General features: G+C 38.9%; 1 protein-coding gene across 7 annotated transcripts in view; it reads left to right on the forward strand.

Moving 5' to 3' along the window:
- Window positions 1-845: 845 nt before the first annotated feature.
- SCAPER (S-phase cyclin A associated protein in the ER) overlaps window positions 846-27,256 on the forward strand; it is a 678,157-nt gene continuing 651,746 nt past the window's right edge. For 4 of the 7 annotated variants that reach the window (XM_077128469.1, XM_077128468.1, XM_077128467.1 and 1 more), the window contains exon 1: window positions 16,223-16,289. In XM_077128469.1, the coding sequence (XP_076984584.1) occupies window positions 16,287-16,289 (3 nt within the window). In that variant the 5' untranslated portion in view covers window positions 16,223-16,286. Of the gene's footprint in view, window positions 959-1,312; window positions 1,365-1,516; window positions 1,949-16,222; window positions 16,290-27,256 lie in introns of those variants that run through there. The other 3 variants (XM_077128470.1, XM_077128471.1, XM_077128472.1) reach the window with 3 other exon arrangements.

Consider the following 27,256-nt stretch of genomic DNA (forward strand, 5'->3'; position numbering starts at 1 on the left):
TAATTTACTTATTATGTTTACTATTTACTGACTGTCTTTATCCTACTCCTGGAAGGCAGGGATTTTTTCTATATGGCTCATTTGGAATAATATTTGACACACGGTATGTGTCAATAAACATTTGTTGAATAAACGAAAGAGCTCGTTTTCTAAGAAGGCAAGGGGGGAAAGTATCCAGAACACAGACCACCATGTATTTCTGTCCCACAAGTGCTCATAGTCAGAATGTGAGGTAGATGCCATGAGATTCCACGACTTCCTACCTATTACGGGCAACGCGGAGGAACGAACCGAAAAGCCTCCGAGTTTTCCAAGTGGAGGATACTGGATGAAAAGCAGTGGGGAATACTTGGAGTCTCTGTCACTCATTTGACAGTTATGGTCTGCGTTGAGTCACTTTTCGATTTTGTTCAGAGTCGTGATTTAAATATTTAACAATATTTATCACGTGTTCATTTGGTCTTTGAAATAGATTAAGACTATGTAAGTGTTTGTACTTTGAGTCACAGCTAGCCCATCAACCCCGACAACACAGAAGGGGCCGAATAAAGCTCCACGGAGAAGGGTGAGCTGTTTGGCACAGACGTGCGTGCTTTTCTGAAGCTCTCTCACTTGGACAGATTTTTAATCTGTGGGACTGACAGTGTCGATAAGGAGGGCGGAGGGAAGGGAATGAAGCTGAGCGATGGGACAGTGGAGCTAAAACCGGAGGCGCGGCCCAGACCCAAGTTCGAATGCAGCCGGCGCGCGGAACAACTAACCCAAACCCACGCCCCCGCCTCCCGCCACGGCGCCCCACCCGCGCGCAACGCGCTGCGCCTGCGCGCGGGCTGCAGGGTGCGAGGAGCGGCGCGACACCCGCCGCGAGTCACGTGGTGCGCCGTGCAGCCGCCCCGCCCCGCCCCTTTCCCGGCGGGACGCTCGGAGCGGCGTCGACCCTGTGAGCAGGGCGGCGGGGGTGAGTGTCCGCGAGGGGCGCGCGTCGCGCAGACCCGGGCGGGCCTGGGCTGGGGCGCAGGCTGGCTGCCAGCGTTGCGGGGGCCACGGGGACAAAATGGCGGCGGGGTACGCCCTCCCCCCCACCTCACCTGGGCGGGCGGACGTTGGGGACCGGCGTCGTTGCTGTGGGCGGGGAGCTGCAGCCGCTCGGGGGTTTGAGGAGCGGGAGGACACTGAGGCCCCCTGAGGAGGCCTGGGGGCGGCAGGCTGCCCAGAGGTCTCGGCAGGAGTGCGAAGGACGCGGGAGCCCGCGCGCGACGCGGGCCGAGGGGTGAGCGGCCCGGGCCGCGCGTGTCGAGGTTTCTGGTATGTCAGGACCGCGAGGGGTGTCCCACGAGCCTCCCGCCCAGCCCGTCGTTTGACAGGTGATCGCCGTCGTCCCCGCGGCGCGGTTGGCCAGGCTTTCTCTGAGGCCCAGAGGGGTTCAGAGCGCGTGACCAGGGCCTCACTCCTGGGGTCCTACGACCCGGCTTTCCGCCTTCCTAGCGCTCTTTAATCAGCACTTTCTTTTTCGCGCGCCCCCCCCCCCCCCTCCGCCGCGTTCTCTGGGCCAGGCTGGAGGAGGGAGAAGACTCGCGTGGGGGACGGGATTGTTAGAAAGCTGGTCTTCGGGCCGGCACCTGCTCCTGTCATTGGCTCCCGCCGGGATGGGAGCCCGCTTGAGCGCAGTTCTTCATGCTGGTGGCCCGAATCCTCGAATCTGTTCACGCCAAGTTAATTTCGGTAGAGGCATCTTACTGAAGAGGTGGTGCTTTTATATAGCGTGTTGTAGTTTACAGATTGCTTCTGCCAACATGAACTAGTTCATCCTCACGGTCTGTGAGGTGGAAGGGTAGGATAGCTGCTACGCCCTTCATACGAATGGGAAACTGAGACTTGAAGAGGTTACTCTTTGCTCCAGGCCACTCCGTGGTAAATCTGAGGCTAAGGTTAAATCTTCTGACCTAAGGTTGGTAGTCTGATTACTGCTTCACTCTTGTCTTGGTTCTCTGTCCCGTGTATTTCTTCCGTCAACTATGATTTTTCCTCGAAACGAGTTGGTTGCAGATTGATTTAAACCACATATTGAATGGTTTGAATAATAACCACTAAGGAATTAATATTAAGTAATTGAAGAGTAAATTTTAATATGGTTTAGAAGGTTGTTTTTGTGGGAGGAAGTGTGGTGATCTGGTGACTTTCAAGGCAGACTGATTTAAGTTTGAATCCATCTCTGCCATCTGTCCTTTGGCAAATCACTTACTTTTTTGAGTCTTGGCTTCTTCATCTGTAAGATAAGACAATACCCACCTCATAAATTTGTTGAAAGCAGTAAGTGGGATTTAGAACTGCTTCTGGTCCATAGTGTATTCCCTCAGCAAATGCTTATTCCTTTCCTCTTCACCCACTCCCTTTAGCCACTCTTTTTCTTGGTAGTTTAGGTAAAATAAACATGGAAGCCTAATTAGTGATACTGTACAAATGTGTTTATAAGTGAACTGTTTTGGTGATTGATTTCCAAAGGATATTGTGTTTTAAATATAGGCTTTTAAAATGTTTTGCCCCTTGGACTTCATAGTGATTTAAGAATCATTTAAAAATTGATTTAAGGCCTTCACTTAGCTGAGTGTTTTTTTGTTTTTTTGCATGGGCAGGCACTGGGAATCAAACCTGGGTCTTCCGCATGGCAGGTGAGAACACTGCCTGCTGAGCTGCCATGGCCTGCCTTACAGGAATGTTTTAAAGATGAGTAAGATTGAAGTGAAGGTGCTTGAGATTCCATCTTTTCTTTCACCTCCATATAGAACTACAACCCAACTTATTTTTAAAGGAAAAGCAAAAATTCTTTGGGAATCACATGTGATTGTCCTTTAAACACCTAGAAAGTGGTAGTGTTTTTTAGTGGGAAGTTAAACAGAATTCTCTCTAATGGTGTAATCTGTTATCCATTGTGAAATGGGCATTTCTGAAATTGTTTGTAGAAGTGAAAACTGTAAATGGCTGGTATAACAAAATCTTAAATAAGTCATTAATAAGAATCTGTTTACCATTTTCAGCTGTTCTAGTGACCTCCTTATTCACAAATATGTTTGGTTTTGTCTGATTGGCAGTAGATATTGTGGAATAGAAATAACAAAAAGATGTGTAGTCCAGGGATGAAGCCAGCTTTAAAAAATTATTAAAAGGAAATAATTTATGGGAAGATTTTTTTTCACCTCTGTGACATGAAACACTAAAGATTTCATGAAACTGCAAAATAATGACTTTTTTAATGGTAACTTCTTAAAGTAAGTTCAGTTTTTGAAATGTTTTAGTATGGAAAATTTGGAAACATATGCAAACATAGAATTGTATAATGAACTACTCTGAACCAATCTTTTTTACCAATTACTTATGCAAGGACAATCTTGTCCCATAAAAGGTACATTTCCCTCCTGTCTCCCATGGTTTTGAAGCAAATCTCAGGCATCATATTTCATTTGTAAATACTTAAGTATGTGTTAGGCCTACTTTTGATATACTATTGAGAAATAAGAGGTAGTTTTGGTATTTTCAGTGAAGCGTACCAGGTTTATTGGAAGAAAATAAACGTCTCCTAGTTGACATATCCACAGCAGTATATATATAGGAGTAATTGGAATTGAAAACTTCATTAAACAACTTGCAATTATCATTTTTTACCATAATACACTTATTTTTCACTTAACAAAGACATGAAAAATTACAGCTAGTTTTTGAGTGTCTTTACAGCAACACTGTTTAAATGCCAGACTCAGAAAGGCAAATACACAGATTTTCTTAGACTTCAGAAAAGGCAAAAACAATGGGTGATAGGTTTTATGATCATCAGAGAGTGACTATGATTGTAAATCCCAGTTTTTCTGCTCTTTGTTGGTAAACATGAGAACAGTTTCTGGTTTCAGCTAGATGGGCCTATACTTTTTAGAGTTTTGCTATTTATAAACTTCTTACCACTTTGGACCCACCATTTACTCCCTACCCTTTTGGAATATGGTTACCCGAGTGTGGATAAAGGAAAGGAGACATAGGCCTCTCCTGACACTTGAGCCAGTGTTTACATTCACATCTCTAGGACTGTCAATTGTCTGCACAGATAGTCTGGTACTGCAGGCCACAGTAGGATAAGTGAGACTTCAGTTAATCACAGGTAACAGCTTGTTCAGAACACCTTAGGCTCAGTCAGTCCCAGTATTAATTCCCTGCTAAAACACTTGTTTTGTGCTCTATTTTCTGCTAGGCCATTATTTTGCTGTAGCCCAGAGTCCCCCAAATTTCATTTTTTGGTACTACTGTCAGTATTTGCCGTATCTATTTTTTGTATTAATTGATTTTTCATTTATGATAGTTGCAAACAGTTAAGTAAAAATGTGGTTCTGTTTAAAGAAAAATATGTAAATAATAGTATGGGTGGCATTTAGTTATGGCAAGTGTCATGATAGTAGTAGTTGAATGATTGAAATATTGGAAATTCTGGATTAGGACGGTGTTCTTTTTTAAGATGTGTGCCACACACCATTAAATTCACTGATTTAAAGTGTGCACGTCAGTGGTTTTCAGTGTATTCACAGAGTTGTGCAACTATTACCACAGTCTGATTTGAGAATATTTTCAACATCTCAAAAAGAAACCTCATACCTGTTAGCAATCATTCCCCATTCTTTGCCTCCCTCTCCTCTTCCTCACTCCCCTCGTCTCCCCACCCACCCTTAAGCAAACACTAATCTACCCTCTATGGATGTTCTTATTCTGGACATTTCACATAAATGGAATCATACAATATGTGGTCTTTGTAACTTTCTTTTTCACTTTGTCATGATGTTTTCAAGGTTCATCCATGTTGTAGCATATACTTCATTCCTTTTTATAACCAAATACTGTTCCCATTGTATGGATAAACCACATTTTATTCATTCATTAGTTGATGGACGTTTGGGTTGTTTCTACTTCTTGATTTATTAGGAATAATGCTGCTGTGTGTACTTGTGAACTAGTTTTTGTGTGGATATGTTTTCCTTTCTCCTGGGTAGTGGAATTTCTTGTAGTGGAATTGCTGGTTCATATGGTAACTGTATGTTTAACTTTTTGAGGAACTGCCAAACTGTTTTCCAAAGTGACTGTACCATTTTACTTTCCCACCAGCGATGCTTGAGGGTTCTAATTTCTTCTCATTCTCCGCAACACTTGTATTGTCTTTTTTATTTTACCCATCTTAGTGTATGTGAAATATTACCTTATTATAGTTTTGATTTGTATTTCCTTAATGAATAATGGTGTTCATTGTCTCTTCATGTGCTTATTGGCTATTTGTATATTATTTTTGGAGAAATGAGGACACACAGCTTTTTTTTTTTTTTTTTTTGAGAGAGGGAGGAAGGGAAGGAAAGATGGAAGGAAGGAAGGGAGGAAGAAAGGGAAACATCTTTAAACATTTTCTTGTTTTTTATTATATTTTGTTTGTTTGTTTGTTTTTTACATGGGCTGGGGCCGGGAATCGAACCGGGGTCCTCCGGCATGGCAGGCAAGCACTCTTGCCCGCTGAGCCACCGCGGCCCGCCCGACACACAGCTTTTTAAACCTGGTATGGTGGCTCTGCTTAACCTGATGTGGACCCTTGCAAGCTCTTTCTTGCTCTATTGGATTTTTATTCCTGTCCTTAGGTGGATTACTCCTCAGGAATCCTTTGTGATATTTAATTATTGATGATTTTGATGGCACTTTGCATTTAATATTGTTACTGAAACGATTTAAGGTTTTTATGCTATTGTGATGGAATGAATGTATTTTGCGTATGGAAAGAAGAAGACTTTTTGAAGTCCAGAGAATGGAGTATTGTAGTTTGGAACTGTATGTACCCCAGAACAGGCCATGTTCTTTTTTTTTTTTAAATTTTTATCGATACAACAACATACAAGCACATATATTCTTAACATAAAACATTCCATACATGGTATGCGATAAGTGGCTCACAATATCATCACATAATTGTATATTCATCACCATGATCACTTAAAAAATTTATTTATTTATGATATATAACCACATGCATATGCAAACATTCTTATCATATGATCATTCTGTTCTTGTTATATAATCAATAACTCTCACTATCATCACATAGTTGTATATTCATCATCACGATAATTTCTTAGAACACTTGCATCAATTCAGAAAAAGCATAAAAAGAAAATAGAAAAAAATTCATACATGCCATGCCCCTTACCCCTTCCCTTCACTGATCACCAGCATTTCAATCTACTAAATTTATTTCAACATTTGTTCCCCCATTATTTATTTATTTTTAATCCATATGTTTTACTTGTCTGTCAATAAGGTAGACAAAAGGAACATCAGACACAAGGCTCTCACAACCATACAGTCACACTGTGATAGCCATATCACCATGCAGTTATCTTCAAGAAACAGGGCCATGTTCTTTTAATCCATTCCTGTGGGTACAGACCTGTTGTGGATAGGACCTTTGGTTAGGTTATTTCAATTTAGATGTGACCCAGCCCATTCTAGGTAGGCTTTAATCCTTTTACTGGAGTCCTTTATGAGAGAATAAAATACAGAAAAAGCCAAGAGAGAGTATAGAGAAAAGCCCTGGAGAAGCGAGGAGAGTACCCACAGGAGCTGAGAGAGGAAGCTGCTGAAGTCCAAAGCAGAAAGCAGTGAAACCTGGGAGAGAAGGACCAGCAGATGCTGGCCATGTGCCTCCCCATGTAACAGAAGTGTCCCAGATGTCAGCAACCTTTGTTTAGAGAAGGTATCATTGTGTTGATGCCTTAATTTGAACATTGTCACAGCCTAAGGATGGTAAATTGTAAGTTAGTAAATCCCCATTGTAAAAGCCAACCCAATTCAGATATATTGCATTCTGGCAGCATTAGCAAACCAAAACAAGTGCCTGCCATTTTGTAAAGCAGTACATTAGGTGGAGTAGAGCAAAAATGATTCAACTACTGATTCTGTCTTTCAGGACCTTCCCTTATGTGAGGGAAATGGGGAAAAAGAGAATAGCATTTATTAAGCATCCTCTTTGTGCCAGTTTTCATATATTCTTTCAAAAATTATTTGAGTACATCTTATATGTCCAGTATTGTGTTAATTTGTAAACATTTGAACTCTAGTGTAGTGCCTTTTAAATATTAAGTCTATTAAGTATATACTATTCCTATATTATAGAAGAGAAAACTGAGATCCTGGGGGTTAAATGCCTTTATATACTATAAATTTAATAGGGATCTAAATTGGGATTCAATCCCAAATCAGTGTGTATTCTTTTCCACTTGTGCCATATTGATTTCAGTATATATGTAGCTCAGCTAGTCCTCTTAAAAAGTTTGTAAGTTAGGGAGAGCCTTCATTTTTTCTTTTCTTTTCTTTTTTTTTTTTTTGCATGGGCAGGCACTGGGAATCGAACCTGTGTCTCCAGCATGGCAGGCAAGAATTCTGCCACTGTAGCCGCCCTAGTCCTCATTTTTATAGATGAGAATACTGATACTCAAAGAGGTTAAATCACTTCTCAAGGTCACATAGCCAGTGATTTGGCTGACTCCAATGCCTCTATACACTTTTTTCTACTATATAAAGCCTTTTACTTTTTAGAGGTAAAAGATACAGATCAAGTGATCTGGGAGTTTAGATAAAGGTGATCTCTGTCAGCTGGGGATGTCAGAGTTGGCAGGCTTCATGAAGATGACTTTTGAGCTGGGTTTGAAAATTGGTAGGCCTTGAATATATAGAGGGTGGGAGGAAAAGAGCAAGGTGGGCAAAGATTCTTTAGCATAGGTTGCATTGATTAGTAAATAAATATTTAATTAATGCCAACTCAATGCCAGGCCCTGTTTGTCCTGTGTTCTGGGACTATAGCAGTAACAAAACCATTAACTATCCCACCCCTCATGGAATTTACATTCTTTGGGGGGAGGCAGATAATACATCAAGTAAGTAAATAATAAAATAAAAATTAATAATAACCTTTGTAGAGAAAAGAGGTATAGGGAGTGCAAGTGGTGGGAATGAAGGTAGATTAGTGCAATTTTAAATAGGATGCTTGGAAAAGTCTCGCTGAGAAAATGCCATTGAACAAAGAAGGAGTGAATCTTGAGTGGTCCAGACAGGAGTTCAGTAATCTACTTTCTGTCTCTATGGATATGTGTATTCTGGACATTTCACATAAATGGAATCATACATATTTGGTCTTTTGTGATTGGTTTCTTTTACTCAGTATAAAATTTTCAAGGTTCCTTCATATTGTAGCAGGTATCAGTACTTCATCCTTTTTCATAATTGAATAAATATTCCATTGTTGATAGATACTTAGGTTGTTTCCATCTTTTGGCAATTATGAATAATGCTGCTATGAACATTAGTGTGAAAATGTCTGTTTGTATCCCTGCTTTCGGTTCTGAGTATGTATAGCTGATAGTGGGATTGCCAGATCATGTGGCAGTTAGCTTTCTCAGGAATCACCGGACTGTCTTCCAGGGTGGCTTAATAATGACGTTCTAGTAGGTGTGAAGTGATAGCTCACTGTGGTTTTGATTTGCATTTCCATAATAGCTAGTTAGGTGAGCATCTTTTCATGTGCTTTTTTAGCTGTTTGTATTTTCTCTTTGGAAAAATGTCTATTCAAGTCTTTTGACCACTTTAAAAATATGGTTGTCTGTCTTCTTAGTGTTGAGTTGTAAGATTTCTTGATATATTTTGGATATCAAACCCTTATTGGATATATAGTTTTGAAATGTATTCTTCCATTGAGTAGGCTGCCTTTTCACCTTTTTGACAAAGTTCATTGAAGCTGCAGAGTTTTCAGTTTTGGGAGGTTCCATTTATCCATTTTTTATTTTATTGTGCTTGGATATAAGGTCTAAGAAACCACCACCACCTACTACAAGATCTTGAAAATGCTTCCCTACATTTTCTTCTAGGATTTTATGGTCCTAGTTCTTATATTTCGGTCTTTGACCTGTTTTGAGTTAATTTTTGTATATGGGGTGAGATATGGTCCTTGTTCATCCTTTTGGATGTGGATATCTGGTTCTCCTAGCACTATTTAAAAAACATATATATTTTTATTGAGATATCTTCACATACCATACAGTCCATCCAAAGTATGCAATGAATAGCTAACAATATACATAGTTGTATATTCTTCACATAATCATTTTCTTTAACACTTGCATCACTCCAGAAAAAGAAATAAAAAGGCAAAAGAAAAACACCCACACCCCTTACCCTTCCCTCTCACTGACTACTAGTATTGCAATCTACCCAATTTTTTTTTACTCTCTATTCCCCTCCTCCCTCATATTATTTATTTATTATATATTTTATTGCATGGGCAGGCACTGGAAAGCAAACCCGGGTCTCCAGCATGGCAGGCAAGAATTCTGCCACTGAGCCACTGTTGCACTGCCCCCTTATTTTTTTACTCATCTGTCCATATCCTGGATAAAGGGAGCAGCAGCCACAGTATTTTCATAATCACATGTGTATAAGAATAACCTCCAAGATAACTTTGAGACTATGAAATCTCTCAGCCACTGAAACTTTATTTTGTCTCATTTCTCTCTTCCCCCTTTTGGTCAAGAAGGCTTTCTCAAACCCATGATGCTGGGTTCTGGCTTATCCCCACGAGTCATGTCGGCCAGGGAGATTTACACCCCTGGGTGCCATGTCCCATATGGAGGGGAGAGCAGTGAGTTTACCTGACAAGTTGGCTTCAAGAGAGAGGCCACATCTGAGCAACAAAAGAGGTTCTCTGGGGGAGACTCTTGGGCATAATTATAAGTAGGCTTAGCTTCTCCTTTGCAGAAATAAGTTTCACAGGGGTGAGCCTCAAGATCGAAGGCTCATCCTATTGCATTGGTTGTCCCCACTGCTTGCAAGAATATCAGGAATTTCCCAGGCTGGGAAGTTTAATATTTCTTCCTTTCTCCCCAGCCCCCCAAGGGGGCTTTGCAGATACTTTTTTATTTTCTGCCCAGATTACTCTGGGATATATTGGGATACCACACTAACCTATAGAAACCAACAAGCTCTCACTATATTCAAGATTCCATGTAATTATAGTATTTGAATAAACTGACCATACAAGTTAAATTAGATAATACACTGCCACAAAAATAGAAATTTTGTACCAAATTTGGTCTCACACAGGAGTTGAATTTTTAAAATACAGACCATGTCATCTTTTACCCTGTATTCTGATTTACCTTAATCCTATCCAGATCAGCTTCAATCATATTTTTAGTCGAAGTCTGATCACTTTCCTACCCAGCACCATTTGTTAAAGAGACTACCTGTTCCAGTTGAATGGGGTTGGCAGCCTAGTCAGAATTGATTGGCTGTAATGTACAGATCTATTTCTGAATTCTCAGTTTGCTTCTGTTGATCAGTATGTTTATCCTTGTGCTGATACCATGCTGTTTTAACCACTGTAGCTTTATAAAATGCTTTAAAGTCAGGAAGGGTGAGTCCTCCAACTTTGTTCTTTTTTTTTTTTCCTAGCTGTTTTTGGCTATTCAAGGCCCCTTACCCTTTCAAATGAATTTGGTAATTGAATTTTCCATTTCTTTAAAGCGATCCCAAAATTTTGATTGGGATTGCATAAATTTGTAAATCAATTTGGGTAGATTAGATGTCTAAATGATATTTATTCTTCCTATCCATGAACACAGAATATCCGTCCATTTCTTTAAGTCTTCTTTGGTTTCTTTTAGCAATGTTTTGTAGTTTTCTGAATATAGGTCCTTTGCATCCTTCGTTAAATTTATTCTCTCATATTTGATTCTTTTGAGTGCTATTGTAAATGGTACTTTTTTCTTGATTTCCTCATCAGATTTAGTGTATAGAAACAGTACTGATTCTTTCATGTTGATTTTGTATCCTGCCAGTCTGCTGAACTTGTTTATTCGCTGTAGTGGCTTTTTTTTGTAGATTTTTTAGGACTTTTTAAGTATAGGATCATATCATATGCAAATGTATGAAAGTTTTACTTCTTCCTTTCCAATCTGGATGCCTTTTAGCTCTTTTTCTTCCATAACTGTTCTGGCTAGGACTTCTAGTACAATGTTGAATAACAGTGGTGACAGTGGGCATCCTTGTCTTGTTCCTAATCTTATAGGGAAAGTTTCAGTCTTTCACCATCAAGTACAGTGTTAGCTGTGGGTTATTTATTTATGCCCTTTATCACATTGAGAAAGTTTTCTTCTGTTCCTATCTCTCTCAGTATTTTTATCAAGAAAGGATGCTGGATTTTGTCAGATGCCTTTCCTGCATCAGTTGAGCCGATTATGTGGTTTTTCCCTTTTGATTTGATGTGGTGGATTACTTTAATAGCTGTTCTTGTGTTGAACCACCCTCTACACCTGGAATAAGGCCCACTTGATCATGGTGTATAATTCTTTAGTGTGCCATTGGACTCAATTTGCAAATGTTTTGTTGAGGATTTTTGCATCTATATTCGTTAGAGAGCTTGCTCTGTAATTTTCTTTTCTTGTAGTATCTTTATCTGGCTTTGGTATTAGCTTCATCGTCTATGAAGATGTTGGCTTCGTAGAATGAGTTCAGTATGGTTCCCTCTTCTTCAGTTTTTTGGGAAGAGTTTGAGCAGGAATGGTGTAAATTTGTCTTGGAATGATTGGTAGAATTCAACTGGTCTTTTTGAGAATCCCTTGTAGGTAATTAATCACGGTTGCTGCTTTCAGAATTCTCTCTTTATCTTTGGTATTGGACATTCTGATTAGTATGTGTCTTGGAGTAGGTCTGTTTGGATTTATCTGAAGTATCTTTTGCTTCTTAGATATGTGTTTTTATGTCTTTCATAAAAGGTAGAAGTTTTTGGTTATTATTTCCTCAAATCTTCTTTTTGTCCCCTTTCTTTTTCTTCTGGGATACTCATGATGTATATTTTTGTGTGCCTCTTTCAGTCATTTAATTCTCTGAGATCCTTCTCAAATTTTCTCATTCTTTTTCTCTGTTTGACTTAGGATGTTCTGTTATTTAGGTTGCTGTTCTTTTCTTCTGCCTGTTCAATTTTGCTGTTGTATTCCTCTGGTATATTTTAAATATCATCTGTCATGCCTTATGCCTTTCATTCCCTTATTTTATTTTCTTTGCATGCTTTCAGATTCTTCTTTATGCTCCCCACTGTCTTCTGATATCCTTTATCTCTGTAGCCGTATTAACCCTCATTTCCTTGAATTGCTTTGAGAGATTTGTTTGAACATCTTTGATTACTTTTTCCAAATTCTGTTTCTCCTTTAACTTTTATTTTCCTTTTTTTTTGCTTTATTTTTTGTTCTCATCCTCACTCCCTCCACCCTACACCACCAGTTGAGGGTAAGTGGCAGGCACAGCCCTTTACCCCTAAATGTTTCACCATGTACTTCCTGAGACTAGGGTTCTGCTTTTACATAACTGTAGTTCAGTTCTCACCATCAGTTAAATTTAATAGTTGATGTAAGACTTTTCTCAAATTGACCCTCCATGGACCAATTTTGTCAGCTGACATCATAAATGACATTTACAGAATTGCTTTTCCCTCCAGTACAGGATCTGGTCTAGGAGCAAGGGCAGGTATTGCATTCGTTATGTCTCTTCTTTCATCAGAGACATTTCCACAACCTCCTTTGACTTTCAGTCATTGGCATTTTTTTGTAATGGGTGGCTCCCAACTCAGGCTTTGTCTGGTGCTTTTCCTGTCTGGATATGGGTGATGCTCTCCCAGAGGCAGCTGAACGGTGCTTGGAGACCGGGCCCTCGGGCCCTCTGTGCCCAGCAGCCACTCCTTGGCAATTGCAGTTTTCACCCCCCCCCCCCCCCGCTAAGATGTGGCTTGATCTCTTCACTGTATAATTCTTTTTATTTTCACTTTCTTGCATCCAAAAGCAGTCTGTGGAGAGATCCTCAAGAGCTTGGAAGTATCCTGATACTCAACAACATTTTTACTGGAATTAGCACTCACTGAGAATGAACAGTGCCTGCTCTAATCTTTCTTGTGCAGCCTGCAAATGCTGATGTCAACTGCAGCTCTCTTCCCTCCCCTACCAAGGGGCCTTCAGCATTGCACTGTGAAAAGAACACATCCTTTCCCTCCTTCACCTATTTACTGATTACCAGTGTGTCATGAATTCTTATTTTCCAGGGGTTTATAATCATCACTCCATTTAATTATTTTGGTGCTCATATTATCTTAGATTTGGCCGCTGGGAGCCCCTGAAAGCTATGTCCTTGCAACATATCCCATCTTTTTTTTTTTTTTCTTTTTTCCCTAGTATTTGCTCACTTTTTGGCACAACAGAGTGTCCCAGGCTTACATTATATTGACCCTGTCCCAACTTTGGAATCAGCCACTTCCCTGAGGAGCTCTGCTCGTTTTGGTGGGGTGACGTTAGAAGCCAAGGTCCGGGCTCTGAAGTGCTCATCATTACAGGGTGGTCTTACTTTAAAGCCCTCCCAAGAGACAGAGCTGGAAAATAGACACAGGATACACATATCTGTTTATGTACGTACACACACAGACATACACACACCACACCATCTTCTATCACATCATCTCACCACTTGTTTATTCTTGTGAATATTGACATACTCTGAAACAATCTGGTTTATTAATCTGCTTGTCTGTTCACTGGGTCTCTGATCCATCTGTGACCCCACAGAAGCGGGATTGGCCTGCCCTGCCCTTCACTGTGTGCCACAGCAGAGCAGGGCTTCCCAAACCCTCTAGCACGAGGCCTTGGCTGATGTTCCTAGCTTCAGGGTGGCTCATCTGCCCATGTGGCCTGGAGGCCTGCAGTAGACGAGCGTGCCCTCCGCAGTGAGTGCCCGTGGAGCTGCTTCCCTGCCCTCTGGGAGACTGAGTCATGAACCCCAGTGTGGACATGTCCTTGGCCTTGATTGGCTTTGCTGTGGTATGAACCCATTGTAATGAGCATCTCTAGAAGATGTTATTATAAGTATGGTCCAATTGTATCCTGGTGGGCCTTAATCTGGAATCCTGGCACCCTCCATTAGCAGGAGAAATTCCACATAGAGGAAGCCACAGGGAAATGCCAGGAGTCAGCAGAACCTCTGTTATTATATTTACCCCACTTTCTAGATGGGTAAACTGAGGTTTGCCTCCAGGTGAGACCAAGGGCAGCTTGTGGGTCCTGACCTGGTGCTGGCCCGGCAGGTGCAGGCAGTGCTTTGGAGTGCACGCCTCTTCTTTGACTTTTCATAGTTTTTTTTTTTAACATGGGCAGGCACCGGGAATCGAACCCAGGTCCTCGGGCATGGCAGGCAAGCATTCTTACCTGCTGAGCCACCGTGGCCCGCCCTCTTCTTTGACTTTTGAATGTTCCCTTGACTGGGCCATATCTTCCTGTGTCATAGTATGGCTTCTACGTTTTTGCTGATATCTGGGCATCTGGTTATCATGATGAGATTATTCTGAAGGTCAGTTTCTCTCTTTTGTCTGGAATTTTTTTTGTTGATTGGGTTTGTGTTAAGGCCCTTCTCTGATCTCTGATATATCAGTATTTCACAGACAAAACAGGACAGGGACCCACATTAGAGTTCAGGCCAGTTCAAAAGCACCCTGGGGAGAGGGTCAGAAAAATAAAAGCCAAGAAAGCCTTTATTTCAGCTCTGTAGGGTTGCACTTTCCTGACTTGACCAGTAGATGGTGCTCTTCGCCAAGAAGTCTTTTTGATAGCTCCCTGAAGGTACGCTTTCCTGACCTGTCCAGCATGTGATACTTTTCAGCCCATTCCCTGCATCCCTAAGAAGGCAGGGTATTTTTTAACCCTCTGGTGGTTCTGACTCTGAGATGGGTCAAAACAATGGTTCAGGTTGCTTCTGTCCAAGACAGGCTAAAGCAGCATGACCCAGTGGTCTAAATTTGCTGACTAATAGTTGTACTTGGCTATATTCCCCTGTTTTCTTGGAGAGGAAGGCTTCTGTGGCCCAACAATTCATAGTAGCCTGCCAGGCAGATCTGGCCACCCTGAAGCTGCTTGCCTTGAGGGGTGGGGCATGGGCCGCATGAGTCTCTGTTTTTCACCGGTTTCTCAGTCTTTTGGTCCTGCTCTTCCCTGGATGCTGTGCAGTACTTTCCTGGTCTCTGGAGCCCCAGAATAGTTGTTTCAGAAAGTTTCTGCTTGTTCTTTAGATGTTTTTTGGGAGAGGAGTGAGCCATGCAGCTCACTATTCTGCCATCTTTCTGAAAGTCCTGCCTAACCCACATTTTTTCCGTTCATTTGTTGATGGATTGATTTTTTCCCCTGCGTTTGGCTATCATGAATACTGCTGCTATGAACATTTACATAGAAGTTTTTGCATGAAGAAATGTTTTCATTTGAAGTGCTGCTTTTTAAAAGGAACAAATTTATTTGACAAAGGCAAATTCAGTTAATAAAGAATAAATGTCCTAGAATCTCTTCCCATAAGAGTGTTTAGTTTCAGTTGTTGCTTTCTTTTCTTTGTTCATTGCCTCTTCTTACAGGGCTAGGCCACTCTTCCTAGCAATTTCCATGTCCCTATGTGTTCTATCTGTTTCTCTGCTTTGGATTTCTTTGAGTAAATTTTGACTTTGTTAAATAAGTTCCTTGACAAGTAAGGTCTGTTCTGTGTAGGGCATTTATGTAATTGGTAGTTATGATATACTGATGAAATATAAGTTTGTAGAAGTTCTTAAAGAGAGTTTAGACTGTGTTTTCATACTGAATTGAAACTCATTAGTGAGTCATAAATCAATACAGTGAGAACAACATTTTAAAAATGTACTAGAATAGAGATAAATATTATTTCGTGGAACTTGTTTCAGTTAAACATGTTTGTATGAACTGTATCAAGATATAAAACGTGTGTCTGTTTGTATGTGTGTTTGTGGGTTGTGGTATGTTATCGTAAAAAAATTTCAATCTCTGGGTTAATATATACTGGATTATTCATGTATCTCCTTTCAGTTTGCCATGGATATGCTAAACACTGTTTCTTTTACATTTTATATTTTTTTGGAGAGTATTGAGGTATTCCTTAGCTTGGGGTGTTTAAATCATGCTATTATGTCCAGACAGACAATATAAATGAGCTATTTTATTTTCTTAGTGTTTAATGTAGTAAAAAATTTAAGGAATTTTTTTTTAATTTAAGAGTTTATATCTTTTTATGAATACATGTGATTTGATGATAATGTCACTGGTTTATAGTATGTTTTTTTTTTCTGTAGGAGTCACACCCTGTGGGTTTACGTGATAAATGAGGTCCTTGACACAGACAAGACGTATAGAGTGATGGTAAGTGATCCATATAGTTTTCACAATGTGACTGTGTGATTGTGAAAACCTTGTTCATATGTGTTCATAGTACTCTCTCTAGGTATGTGGTTAGGTCTCTAATTTGAGATCTTCTTTTCTGTTGTCAGTATTTAGAGCCATAAATTTCTCTCTCATCCCTGCCTTTACTGCATCCAGTAAGTTTTGGTATGTTGGGTTTTCATTTTCATTTGATTTCAGGTATTTCCTCATTTCCTTTGTGATTTCTTCTTTGTCGCATTGGTTGTTTAAGGGTGCATTGTTCAATTTCCACATACTTGTGAATTTTCCAGTTTTCTCTAATTGATTTCAAGCTTTAGTCCATTTTGGTTAGAGACAATACATTGCATAATTTCAGTATTTTTGAGTTTATGGAGACTTGTTACCTAATGTTTGGTCTAATCTGAATAATGATCAGTGTACACTACAGAAGAATGCACATTCTACTTCTGTAATTTGAAGTATTTTTTATATGTTAGGTCTAGTTGTTTTATAGTGTCATTCAAGTCTTCTTTTACCTTACTGATACTCTGTCTAGATATCCTATGTATTATTATTATTTTAAAAATCTTTTTATTGAGGTGTCTTCATGCCCCATACAGTCCATCTGAAGTATACGATCAGTGACTCACAGTATCATCACATACATCACATAGTTGTGTATTCATCACCATGATCATTTTTAGAATATTTGTATCGCTTCAGAAACAGAAATAAAAAGAAAAATAAAACCCCATACATCCCATACCCCTTACACCTGTCTCTTGTGGACCACTATTATTGCAATCTACCCAATTTTTCCCCCACTCATCCCCCCATTATTTATTTATTTTTTTGTCCTTACTTTTTTTACTCATCTGTCCATATCCAGAATAAGGGGGGCATCAGCCTCAAAGTTCTCACAATTGCATGGTCACATTGTAAAAGCTATACAGTTATATAGCCCATAGCATGAAATAGCAGTTTTCCCCCTGTACTCTGAACTTATAAACTCTTTATACAAGAGTCATGTCTTTCCAGTAGTTCATGCAAGAACTTATTTATATTTGTAGTGTTAAACAGTGGGACCCATGGGTCTTATACCCCTTTCAATCATGCTCACCTTCAATATGGTAATATTACTTACAGACCCACTAATGAACTGTCTTTACTTCCATCTATTCCCTTACATTTAAGTTCAATCTCATTAGCTAACTGTTCACCCATCTCTAGCTTCTTTGTATCTCTAGATCCCCTATATTCTGTATTATAAACCTTTGATTCACCTTTACCATGGTCATAAAAGTGGAATCATTCAGTATCTGTTCTTTTGTGTCTAGCTTCTTTCGCTTAGTATTATGTCCTCAAGACTCATCCATCTTGTCATGTACTTCAGGGTGTCATTTTGTCTTACTGGTGCATAATATTCCATCGTGTGTATATGCCACATTTTGTTAATCCACTCCTCTGTTGATGGGCACTTGGACTGTCTCCATCTTTTGGCAATTGTGAATAATGCTGCTATGAACATTGGTGTGCAAATGTCTCTTTGTGTCACTGCTTTCAGCTCTTCTAGGTATATACTGAGTAGTGTTATTGCTGGGTCATAGGGCAACTTGATATTTAGTTTCCTAAGGAATTGCCAAACAATCTTCCATAGTGGCTGTACCATTATACATTAATACCAGCAGTGCATAAGTGTCCCAGTTTCTCCACATCCTCTCCAACATTTATAATTTCCTGTTTGTTTAATAGCACCCATTCTTATAGGTGTGAGGTGATATCTCATTGTAGCCTTGATCTGCATTTCTCTTATAGCTAATGAAAATGAGCATCTTTTCATGTGCTTTTTGCCATCTGTTTTTGGTCTTCAGAAAAATGTCTATTCACATCTTTAGCCCATTTTATAATTGGGTTGTTAGTTCTTTTGTTGTTGAGTTGTGTGATTTCTTTATGTATACAGGATAGCAAACCTTTATCCAATGTGTGATTTCCATATATTTCCTTCCATTGATTTGGTTACCTCTTCACCATTTTGACAGTCTTTTGAGGCAGAGAAGCATTTGATTTTTTTTTAACTTTTTAAATTGTATAATACAACATATATATGAAGCTAAGAAAGAAAAAAGCAATAGTTTTCAAAGCACTCCTCATCAAGTAGTTACAGGATAGATCCTAGAGCTTGTTTTGGGCTAGCATACCATCATCTTAGATTTTTCCTTCTAGCTGCTCTGAAACATTGGAGGCTAGAAGGAATATATATATTTTTTATCATCACTTTTTTTCATTTTTGTGAAAAAGAACATACATACAGAAAAGCAATAAATTTCAAAGCACAGCACAACAGTTAGTTGTAGAACAGATTTCAGAGTTTGGATGGGTTACAATTCCACAATTTTAGGCTTTTACTCCTAGCTGTTCTAAAATACTGTGACTAAAAGAATTATCAGTATGATGATTCAGTAGTCATACTCGTTTGTTAAACCCTACCTTCTCTGTATAACTCCATCACCCTTGATCTTTCTCCCACTCTTCAGGGGTATCTGGGCTATGCCCATTCTACCTTTTTCTTGTTGGAAAGGCTTTCAGTAATATGCATTTTGTATAATCTTATGTATTGCCCTAGGTGTTCTTTAGGATTGGCTGGAATGGTTTTGGTTGGGGTTTGGCAAGTTATGATAGGTAGCAGTGTCTAACTGAAGTTTACGTAAGAGCAACCTCTAGAGTAGCCTCTCAACTCTATTTGAACTCTCTCAGCCACAGATACCGTATTTATTACACTTCTTTTCCCCTTTTGGTCAGGATGGCATTGTTGATCCCCTGGTGCCAGGACCATACTCATCCCTGGGAATCATCTCCCACACTGCCAGGGACTTTCACCCCTGGATATCGTGTTCCACGTACTGGGGAGAGCAATGATTTCACTTGCATGGTTGGGCTTAGAGAGAGTGAGGCCACATCTGTCCAAGAAAAGTGGTACTCTGAAGGTGACTCTTAGGTACACCTATAGATAGGCTTAGCTTCTCCACTACATACGTAAGCTTTTCAAGAGCAAGTCTCAAGTTCAAGGGCTTGCCTATTGAGTTGGGTATCCCTAATGTTTGACACAGTATCATGATTTTCTCCAGTGATAAAGTTTAAGAGTTCCATAATTTTTCTCCCATCCCGTAAGGATCTTTGCCAATACTTTTTAATTTTTTTTTGGCATGGTAAGCTCTGGGAATCGTACCCAGGTCTCTGGCATGACAGGCGAGAATTCTGCCACTGAGCTACCTTTGCACCATCCTGCCAATACTTTTTGATTATCTGCTTAATATATTCTGGAATATATCCAGGCATTACATTAAGCTATACAGGAGTAAATGCCCTCATTTTTATTCTGGGCTCATTGTGTCTCTCTTGTTTAAATGAGCTATGTAGGTAGGTTGAGTTAGATTATGTGCTACGGGAAATTTAGATTCTGGACAAAATAACCTTTCTTCCTTTGGTCTCAAAGAGTAGGTGAGGTTATGAAATACAGACAATATCTTCCTTGCCACTCTGTTCTGTATGACCTTAAACCTCACCTGATCATCTTCGTTCTTATCTCTGAGTATCAGGTTATATATATATATGAAACAACCTCTAAAAATCCAGAAATAATAATTACCGTTCTGGACAAAAAGTGACTGCTACAAGAGCTTACAATCTAGGGCCCTGTTTTCTTATAATCATTTTCTAAATGAGACCATACAATAATTGCTCTTTTGTTTCTGGTTTCTTTTGCCTTACTAAATGTCCCACAGGTTCATTCACAATGTTGCAGCCTCACAACTTTGTTCCTTTTTGTAGCAGCACAATATTCGATCATATGTATGCACCATCATTCACCAATCTACTTCACAGTTCATCCTTCAACCACTTTTACCATGGTCATAAAAGTGGAATAATACAGTATCTATCCAGAAATAAGTCTGGCTTATTTCACTCAGCATTATGTCCGCAAGGCTCATCCATCTTGTCATGTGCTTCAGGGTGTCATTTCATCTTACTGATGCATATTATTCCATCGATGTAATATACCACATTTTGTTAATCCACTCCTTTGTTGATGGGCACTTAGATTGTTTCCATCTTTTGGCAGTTGTGAATAATGGTGATATGAACATTGGTGTGCGAATGTCTGTTTGTATCTCTGCTTTCCGCTCTTCTGGGTATATACTGTAGTAGTGCTATTGCCGGGTCATAGGGCAACTCAATATTTAGTTTCCTAAGGAACCGCCAGTCTTCCATAATGGCTCCAGCATTATACATTCCCACCAACAGTGTATAAGTGTCCCAATTTCTCCATATCCTCTCCAACATTTGTAGTTTGCTGTTTGTTTAATAGCAGCCATTCTTATAGGTGTGAGGTGTTATCTCATTGTAGCCTTGAGCTGCATTTCCCTTATAGCTAATAAAATGAGCATCTCTTCATGTGCTTTTTGAGTCATCTGTATTTGCTCTTCAGAAAAATGTCTATTCATATCTTTAGCCAATTTTATAATTGGATTGTCCTTTTGTGGCTGAGTTGTATGATTTCTTTGTGTTTACAGGATATCAAACCTTCATTCAATGTGTGATTTCCTAATATTTTCTCCCATTGATTTAGTTGCCCCTTCACTTTTTTGACAAAGTCTTTTGAGGTCCAAAAGCATTTTATTTTGAGGTATTCCAATTTATCTGTTTTTTCTTTTGTTGCTTGTGCTTTGGGTGTGAAGTTTAAGAAGCTACCTCCTATTACTAGGTCTTGAAGATGTAGCCCTACGTTTTCTTCTAGAAACTTTATGGTACTAGTTCTTTTATTTAAGTGTTTGATCCAGTTTGAATTAATTTTTGTGTGGGGTGTAAGGAAAGGGTCCTCTTTCATTCTTTTGGCTATTGCTATCTAGTTCTCTTTCCCATGCCCATTTATTGAAGACTATTTTGTCCAGTTCAGTGAATTTGGGGGCCTTGTCGAAGATCAGTTGACTATATTTGATTGTCTATTTCTGCGCTCTCATTTCGATTCCATTCCATTGGCTAGTACATCTGTGCCTGTACCATGATGTTTTGATCACTGTGGCTTTATAAGTTTTAAAATCAGAAAGTGTCAATCCTCCTACTTCATTCTTCTTTTTTTAGGATACTTCTACCTATTTGGGGTCTCTTTCCCTTCAAGATGACTTTGTTAACTAGCTTTTCCAAGTCCTCAAAGTAGGTTGTTGGATTTTGATTGGTATTGCGTTGAATCTGTAGATCAGTTTGGGTAGAATTGATATCTTAACTGCATTTTACCTTCCTATCCATGAGCAGGGAATGTCTTTCCACCTGTTTAGGTATTCTTTGATTTCTTCTTGCAATGTTATATAGTTTTCTGTGTATAAGTCCTTTACGTTCCTAGTTAAGTTTATTCTTAGGTACCTGATTCATTTAGTTGCTATTTTGAATGGATTTTTTTCCTTAACTGACCCCTCACTTAGATCATTGCTTGTTTATAGAAACGTTACTGTTTTGCACATTAATTTTATATCCCTCTACCTTGCTGAATTTGTTTATTAGCTCAGGTAACTTTGTTGTAGATTTTTCAGATTTTCCAAGTGCAGTATCATGTCATCTGCAAATAATGGAAGTTTTACTTCTTCCTTTCCAATTTGGATGTCTTTTATTTGTTTTTTTCTGCTTGATTGCTCTGGCTATAACTTCTAGTACAATGTGGAATAATAGTGGTGACAGAGGGCATCCTTGTCTTGTTCCTGATCTTAAGGGAAAGCTTTCAGTCTCTCTCGATGGAGTATGATGCTGGCTATGGGTTTGTGATATATATCCTTTATCATCATATTGAGGAAATTACCTTTGATTCCTATCTTTTGAATTGGTTTTATCAGAAAAGGATGTTGAATTTTGTTGAATTTTTTTCTAGCATCAATTGAGATGATCATGTGATTTTTCCCTTTTGATTTATTAATGTGCTGTATTACATTAATTGAGTTTCTTTCATTGAACCATCCTTGCGTTCTTGGTATAAATGTCACTTGGTCATGGTGTAAATTCTTTTAATGTGTTGTTGAAATTGATTTGCTAGTATTTTGTTGAGAATTTTTGCATCTGTGTTGATAAGGGAGATTGGCCTGTAGTTTTCCTTTTTTATAGCATCTTTACCCGGTTTTGGTATTAAAATGATGTTAGCTTCATTAACTGAGTTAGGTACTGTTCCTTTTTCCTCAGTTTTTTGGAAAAGTTTGGGTAGGATTGCTATTAGTTCTTTATTGCAATGTTTGATAAAATTCCCCTGTGAAGCCATCTGGCCCTGGGCTTTTCTTTGTAGGTAGATTTTTGATGACTGATTGAATGTCTTTACTTGTGATTGGTTTGCTGAGATCTTCTATTTCTTCCTGAGTCATTGTAGCTTGTTTGCATGTTTCCAGGAATTTGTCCATTTCATCTAAGTTGTTAAGTTTGTTGGCTTAAAGTTGTTCATAGTATGGGCCTTATGATTTTTTTTATTTCTTCAGGGTCTGTGGTAATGACCCCTTCTCATTTATGATTTTATTTGCATCCTCTCTCTTTTTTTTTGTCAGCCTTGTTAGTGGCCCATGGATTTTATTGACTCTCTCAAAGAACCACCTTTTAGTTTTATTGATTCCTTTTGTTGTTCTTTTTATCTCTCGTTCATCTAACTCTGCTTTAATCTGTGTTATTTCTCTTCTTCTGTTTGCTTTGGGGTTACTTTGCTGTTCTCTCTCAAGTTCCTCCAAGTGAGCAGTTAAGTCCTTGATTTTTGCTCTTTCTTGTTTTTTGATATAGGCATTTAGGATAATAAATTTCCCTCTCAGCACAGTCTTTGGCACAGTCTTTGCCACATCCTAGAAGTTCTGATTAGTTGTATTCATGTTTTCGTCTCCAGATAGTTACTGATTTCTCTAGCAGTTTCTTCTTTGCCCCACTGGATGTTTGTGAAATTTCTTGTTCTTTGATGATTATTGATACTCAGCTTTATTCCATTGTGATCAGAGAAAGTGCTTTGAATAATTTCAGTGTTTTAAAATTTATTAAGACCTGTTTTGTGCCCCAGCATATGATATATCCTGGAAAATATTCTGTGAGCACTAGAGAAGAATGTATATCCTGGTGTTTTGCGGTGCAGTGATCTCTGTATATCTATTAGGTCTAATTAATCTATCAGATTGTTTAAGTTCTCTATTTCCTTGTGGGTCCTCTAGTTCTGTCTATATTGAAGAGTGGTGTATTGAAGTCTCCTACTATTATTGTCGAAACATCTGTCACTCATTCCAGTTTTGCCAGTGTTAATCTCATGTACTTTGGAGCTCCCTGATTGGGAGCATAAACATTTATGATTGTTATTTCTTCTTGATTGATTGTCTCTTTAATTAATATACAGTGTTGTAATGGTCAGGGACATGTGTCAACTTGGCCAAGTTGTGGTGCCTGTTTATCTGGTTGGGCAAGTGCTGGCCTGTCTGTTGCAATGAGGACATTTCATAGAATTAGATCATGATCATGTCAGCTGCATCCACAGCTGATTCCATTTGTAATCAGCCAAAGGGGAGTGTCTTCTACAATAAGCGATGCTTAATCTAATCACGGGAAACATTTTAAGGAGGATTCAGAGGAGACAGGCCCCATTCCTGCTTCGGCTGGTGAGCCTCTCCTGTGAAGTTCATCCAGACCATCCATCAGAGTTGTCAGCTTCACAGGCTGCCCTGTGGATTTTGGACTCTGAGTTCCTGCAGTCACGTGAGACACTTTTATAAATAGTATATTGCAAGTGTCCCCTGTTGATTCTGTTTCTCTAGATAACCCTAACTAATACAAGTGTCCTTCTTTGTCTGTTATGATGTCTTTACATTTAAAGTCTGTTTTGCCTGATACTAGTAGCTATTCCCACTTTCTTTTGGTTACAGCTTGTGTGGAACATCTTTTTCCATCCTTTCACTTTCAATCTGTTTGTATCCTTGTGTCTAAGATGAATATCTTGTAAGCAGCATATAGCTGGATTTTATTTCTTAATCCATTCTGCCAATCTGTATCTTTTAATTGACATATTTAGTCCATTAACATTCAGAGTTATTACTGTAAAGGCGTTTCTTGGATCCATTATCTTATACTTTGGATTTTATTTGTCAGATCTGTGTATTCTTTTCACTCTTTCTCTTTTTATCCTTTGTTATCTTTACTGGGACTCTCGCATTCTGTGTCCTCTTTCAGACCTCCTGCTCCTGTCTTTTTTTTTTTTTTCTTCAGCTCATGGAACTCCCTTTAGCATTTCTTGTAGGGCTGGCCTCTTGTTTACAATTCTCTCAAGATTTGTTTGTCAGTGAAAATTTTAATCTCTCTCTCAGTTTTGAAGGACAATTTTGCTAGGTACTGAATTCTTGACTGGAAGTTTTTCTCTTTCAGAATCTTAAATATATCATACCACTGTCTTCTCACTTCCATAGTGCCAGTTGAGTAGTCTGAACTCAGTCTTATGTGGTTTCTCTTGCGTGTAGTGGATTGTTTTTCTCCTGTTGCTTTCAGGATTTTCTGATTCTCTTCAACACTTGACAGACTGATTAATATGTGTCTTGGGGAAGGCCTTTTTAGATTTATTCTATTTGGGCTTCTTTGATTTGCATATTTATGTCCTTTATAAGGGTTGGGAAGTTTACCCCATTATATCCTTAACTAATCTTCCTAACTCTTTACTCTTCTCTTTTCCCTCTGGGACACCTGTGATTCTTATATTTGTGCACTTTGTTTTGTCCATCATTTATTTCCCTGAGATCCAATTCAAATTTTTCCATCCATTTTGCCTTTTTGTCTTTTGTATGTTTGAAATCAATTGTCCTGCCCTCTAGTTTGCTTATTCTTTTTTCTGCCTCTTCAAATCTACTGTTGAGTGTTTGCAGTATATTTTTAATTTCATTTACAGCATCTTGCTATATGGTATTTATAAGTTGTTGTATGTCATTTTGTAAGTCTTACCCCTTTCTTCCCCTTAATTCTTGCATTAATTTCAGAATTCTTTTAGAATTCTCTAAATTTTTGTACTGTACCATTTAAGTACTTTCTTATTTCTTTCTGTGTGTGTGTGTGTATATATATATATATATATATTTTTTTTTCCCCTTCAATACTTGTTTGTATTTAGATTTCACTTTCACTTCACCTTAATGAGTTTCATTTAGGGTATTTTTAACACTGTGGATTGGGTAAGTGGTAGGAATTTATTGGTTCACAGTTTCAAAAGCTAACAGTTCAAAATCTTGCTGAAGACTAGCATTCTGGTGGTGGCTGCTTGCAATCTTTGGTATTCTGTGTCTTATATTTCTGCCTCCTGTCATGTGGTAATATCCTCTGCTTTGATGTCTGTGTCCTGCTTAGAAGGCTTCCGATTATCTGGCTTAAGACATACCCTGCTTCAATTGACCACACCTAAACTAAAAATAACATTTTGAAGAAGTCCTATTTACTGTGGATCATACTCATAGGAATATGGGTTAAGAATATGTATTTTTTGTGATACATGATTCAGTTTACCACTTTCTATTTCTGTTTTTATTGGTTTTCATTTACTTGTTTTGATTTGTCTCCTAATATGCCTGGAATTAAAAAAAATTTCATTTTGAAATAATTTAAAATTTTTAGGAGAGTTACAAAAATAATATAAAAACTCACCAAGAGAACTCCAATATACCCACTGCCACAATGCCCAGATCCTCCAATTTTTACATTTTGCAACATCATTCTTTCTATCTATCTGTCGTTCTATCTATATCTTTCCTAAATATTTGAGAGTAAATTGTATACATCATGCTCCTTGGACAGGTAACACATCTCTGTACACTTCCTAAGATTAAGGATATTCACTTAATGTAACCACCAAAAGTACAGTTATCAAGTTGAAGCAATTTAACAGTGATAAAAGGCTTACCATCTGTTCTAGTTTGCTAGCTGCTAGAGTGCAATGTACCAGAAACGGAATGGCTTTTAAAAAGGGGAATTTAATAAGTTGCTAGTTTATAGTTCTAAGGCCGAGAAAATGTCCCAATTAAAACAAGTCTATAGAAATGTCCAATCAAAGGCAATCCATCCAGGGAAAGATACCTTGGTTCAGGAAGGCCGATGAAATTCAACATTTCTCTCTCAGCTGGAAGGGCACATGGCGAACATGGTTGTTCCTGCTGGCTTTCTCATGGCTCTACCAAAAAGGGACTCTCTTCAAAATGTTTCCTCTTTTGGGCGGGCCGCAGTGGCTCAGCGGGCAAAGTGCTTGCCTGCTATGCCGGAGGACCTCGGTTCGATTCCCGGCCCCAGCCCATGTAACGAAAACGGAGAAACAAAATACAATAAAACAAGAAAATGTTTAAAAGATGTTTCCCTTTCTTCCTCTCTTCCTTCCTTCTATCCTTCCTTCCTTCTCTCTGTCTTTAAAAAAAAAAAAAAAAAAAAAAAAATGTTTCCTCTTTTAAGGGATCCCAGTAAGCAACTCCACCATCAGTGAATGGAGACACACCTCCATGGAAATCATCTAATCAAAAGTTGCCACCACAATTGGGTAGGTCACGTCTTCATGGAAACAATCAAAATGTTCCCACCTAGCAATATTGAATGAGGATTAAAGGGCATGGCTTTTCTGAAGTCCACCACAGATTCAAACTGGCACACCATCTGTACTGCAGTTTTTTTTTTTTTTTTTTTTTTTTTTTTAAAGAGAGAGGGAGGAAAGGAAGGAAAGACAGAGAAGGAAGGAAGGATGGAAGGAAGGAAAGGAGGAAGAAAGGGAAACATCTTTAAACATTTTCTTGTTTTATTATATTTTGTTTGTTTGTTTGTTTTTTACATGGGCTGGGGCCGGGAATCGAACCGGGGTCCTCCGGCACGGCAGGCAAGCACTCTTGCCCGCTGAGCCACCGCGGCCCGCCCTGTACTGCAGTTTTGTTGTATGTCCCAATTATGTCCTTTTCTCT

This window comes from Tamandua tetradactyla, chromosome 14 (assembly GCF_023851605.1).
Source record: "Tamandua tetradactyla isolate mTamTet1 chromosome 14, mTamTet1.pri, whole genome shotgun sequence".
Classification (NCBI taxonomy): domain Eukaryota; kingdom Metazoa; phylum Chordata; class Mammalia; order Pilosa; family Myrmecophagidae; genus Tamandua; species Tamandua tetradactyla.